The following is a 522-nucleotide window of genomic DNA, read 5'->3' as shown; positions in this document are numbered from 1 at the left end:
AAAAAAAAAAAAAAAAAAAAAAAAAAAAAAAAATACATGTGAACGTGTATAATAAACGGAAAGCGCTACGGAAACTTGAGGATGCTTTGCCTTTCATAAACCAACCCTAACGGGCCCATCTAAGGTAGTCAGTTGGGAAAAGAAACTCCAGTTGCTTCTCTTAGTGAAGGTGACGAGTGACTACCTAAAGTTTGGGACGGTGTCCCCCGCTCCCATCTCGCCCCCCAGAAACCCCACCCTCTTCGATCGCCCCGTCCCCTACCTTTCTCAGTCACCACGAAGCACTGTTTCACCGGCCCCACCTGACTGAACACCTCTTCCAGTTGCTCACTGCGGGCCGAAGGAGGCAGATGGCGCACAAACAAGGTCAGGCCGGCCATGAGACCGGGAAACCGAGATTCGTGACACCACGAGAGACAGGCCGGCGCACGCGACTCGAGAAGCTGGCTTTAACAGGACTACAGTAACGCAGGACCGGGAGATACCGGAAGTGCTCGTCACTCAAAAGACTCCGGAGGAAAA

General features: G+C 51.5%; 1 protein-coding gene across 2 annotated transcripts in view; it reads right to left on the bottom strand.

The window, feature by feature from the left end:
- Positions 1–522, bottom strand: part of Rbm28 (RNA binding motif protein 28) — a 35503-nt gene extending 34981 nt beyond the window's left edge. For both annotated transcript variants that reach the window (XM_033757907.1, XM_010633443.3), the window contains exon 1: positions 263–522. In XM_033757907.1, the coding sequence (XP_033613798.1) occupies positions 263–380 (118 nt within the window). In that variant the 5' untranslated portion in view covers positions 381–522. The remainder of the gene's footprint in view (positions 1–262) is intronic.

Source organism: Fukomys damarensis, unplaced genomic scaffold, assembly GCF_012274545.1.
Source record: "Fukomys damarensis isolate Sample0158 unplaced genomic scaffold, DMR_v1.0_HiC HiC_scaffold_4, whole genome shotgun sequence".
NCBI lineage: Eukaryota > Metazoa > Chordata > Mammalia > Rodentia > Bathyergidae > Fukomys > Fukomys damarensis.
Note: the sequence above shows the minus strand (reverse complement) of the source record. Positions and strands in the feature narration are given on the sequence as shown.